This window comes from Lactuca sativa, chromosome 4 (genome assembly GCF_002870075.4).
Source record: "Lactuca sativa cultivar Salinas chromosome 4, Lsat_Salinas_v11, whole genome shotgun sequence".
NCBI lineage: Eukaryota > Viridiplantae > Streptophyta > Magnoliopsida > Asterales > Asteraceae > Lactuca > Lactuca sativa.
Window position 1 is genome coordinate 156,868,393 of NC_056626.2, and position 1,926 is coordinate 156,870,318.

At 34.3% G+C, this 1,926-nt stretch overlaps 1 protein-coding gene across 1 annotated transcript; it reads left to right on the forward strand.

The window, feature by feature from the left end:
• Window positions 1-1,143: 1,143 nt before the first annotated feature.
• LOC111915304 (RING-H2 finger protein ATL13) lies at window positions 1,144-1,581 on the forward strand. Its single transcript, XM_023910972.1, has one exon. The coding sequence runs from the start codon at window positions 1,144-1,146 to the stop codon at window positions 1,579-1,581; it is 438 nt and encodes a 145-aa protein (XP_023766740.1).
• The last annotated feature ends 345 nt before the right edge of the window (window positions 1,582-1,926 follow it).

Genomic DNA, 1,926 nt, shown 5'->3' on the forward strand with positions numbered 1-1,926 from the left:
TCTTAGTTGATAGTTCTCCTTTTCCTTAGCATGTTAATTAGTATAAATAGAGTAGGGTTTATCTTCTAGCAGGAGTTTGCCGTGTATGTATAATTTTCTGTTTTCTAATGAATGAGTGATACACAGAAAATTGTCCCACCTTGGGGTCTTTTGTTATCCTTTTGTTGTGAATGTTCATGTATGTTTGATCATGAACAGAGCATGTTCCAACACCAATTCCTTTAGCCAGGGTCTCCACTTGTGATATAGGTAGCTAGTGGATACATATATACTCTTAAACGTACTTTTTCCCCCGTTTTTCAAGCTATATATGATGTCTCAGTAAACAATATGTAGGGCTGTTGTTTATTTCATACAGATACTAAACGAGATTTTGATCAAAGATATTCTTTTTTTCTTATAAGAAATGTTCCTTTGTGTTGTGGTAAGTTTGCATTATATATAAGTAACTAGCAACTCCTATTTTTGTGTGATTTATACGTAATGTAAGGAAAATAATGCGACAGAGCATTACTATCTTCCGATATAGTAGCAGACTACGGTCTTATCCGTTTGCGTAGTCAGCAATGAAAATGAGAATGGTGGCAGCCACTCTTAATTAATCCGGCAACATGCACACAACGCCCGCACGGGTTTCATGAAATAAACGTCGCCTCATATCTTAAATTAAAGTTTGTGATTCTTAGAAGAAGTTTTAGTAACATAAAAGATTTCAACACTCAGCAAATCAAATTTAAAATATATAGTTTATACGTAGGAGAAAAGTCCAATAAAATATTAAAATAAAGTTAACTCACTTACGTGGCAATGCTTCAACAGGTGTATGCAATTCAAGGGTCAAACTTTGAATAAAGAATCTACTAATCCTGAATATTCAATTGGGATTCAAACCCTTACCCATCTTTTGTAATGTACTAAATTACTATAGACCGTTACCGTGATTTCTTCTCCAATTAGATAAACCCTTTGAAGACGATCCTTCTGTGTGCTTTTTACTACGTATTTTACACGTATATCACAATCCATTTTCATATTATTCATATAAATATGTACCTGTACCTGTACCATGTCTTCCAAACGTTTAATCCAAAACAATTCCACCAGCTAGCAATGGATCAAGTCTCGATGCCCATGAAGACGGAAATGACGGTGGCATTTATTGGTGGCACGTCGACTTTGGTGGTGGCTTTTTTGTTTCTTTCACAACGACAACCAACACCATCACGGTGGTCGGCTGCAATATTGAGGTTGCTCAACAGATCCAACAAGTCCATGGTAATAGCAGTAGAGAAAGAAGGTGCCGTTGTGTTTGATTGTTTAGTGTGCCTTTGTGAAGTATCTCAGGAAGAAGAGTACAGAAAGCTTCCAAACTGCAACCATGGCGTCCAATTCCATGCTCATTGTATTGATGCATGGTTAAGAAATCATAGCAGTTGTCCAATGTGCAGAAGCAACATCCCCCGCTCATTGTCTCAAAGCATAAAAGCATGTGTTCAACATCTTCTTGAAGAGGTTATCACATACAGTAACTCTGCCTTAGATAACGTAGCTAGCTCTATTGGAGATTGTCGGGATTTTTGAACCTTTGATGTAATTAATGTCATATAATTGTTAGTTTAAGAAATCAATTTGTTTAAAGTAAATCTTTAATTGTACATATTTGTTGAAACAATAAGCTAATGTTGTGTTTGGTGCCCCAAAGTTAACTTAGGTGATAACCTAATTTATTTTTGGAGCTTTTTTATGTTATCGTGTTTGGCAAGCCAAAAGTAGCTTCTAAGTCAGTTTTTTAAAAAACTATTTAGATTAGCTTTTTAGAAACTTTTTAAATTTTTTCAAATATACTGTTTAATAAATTATAGAAACAAATATTCTTAAATATTCTTTTATGTAATTTTATATATTTCAGCTAGCTTTATCAAACTA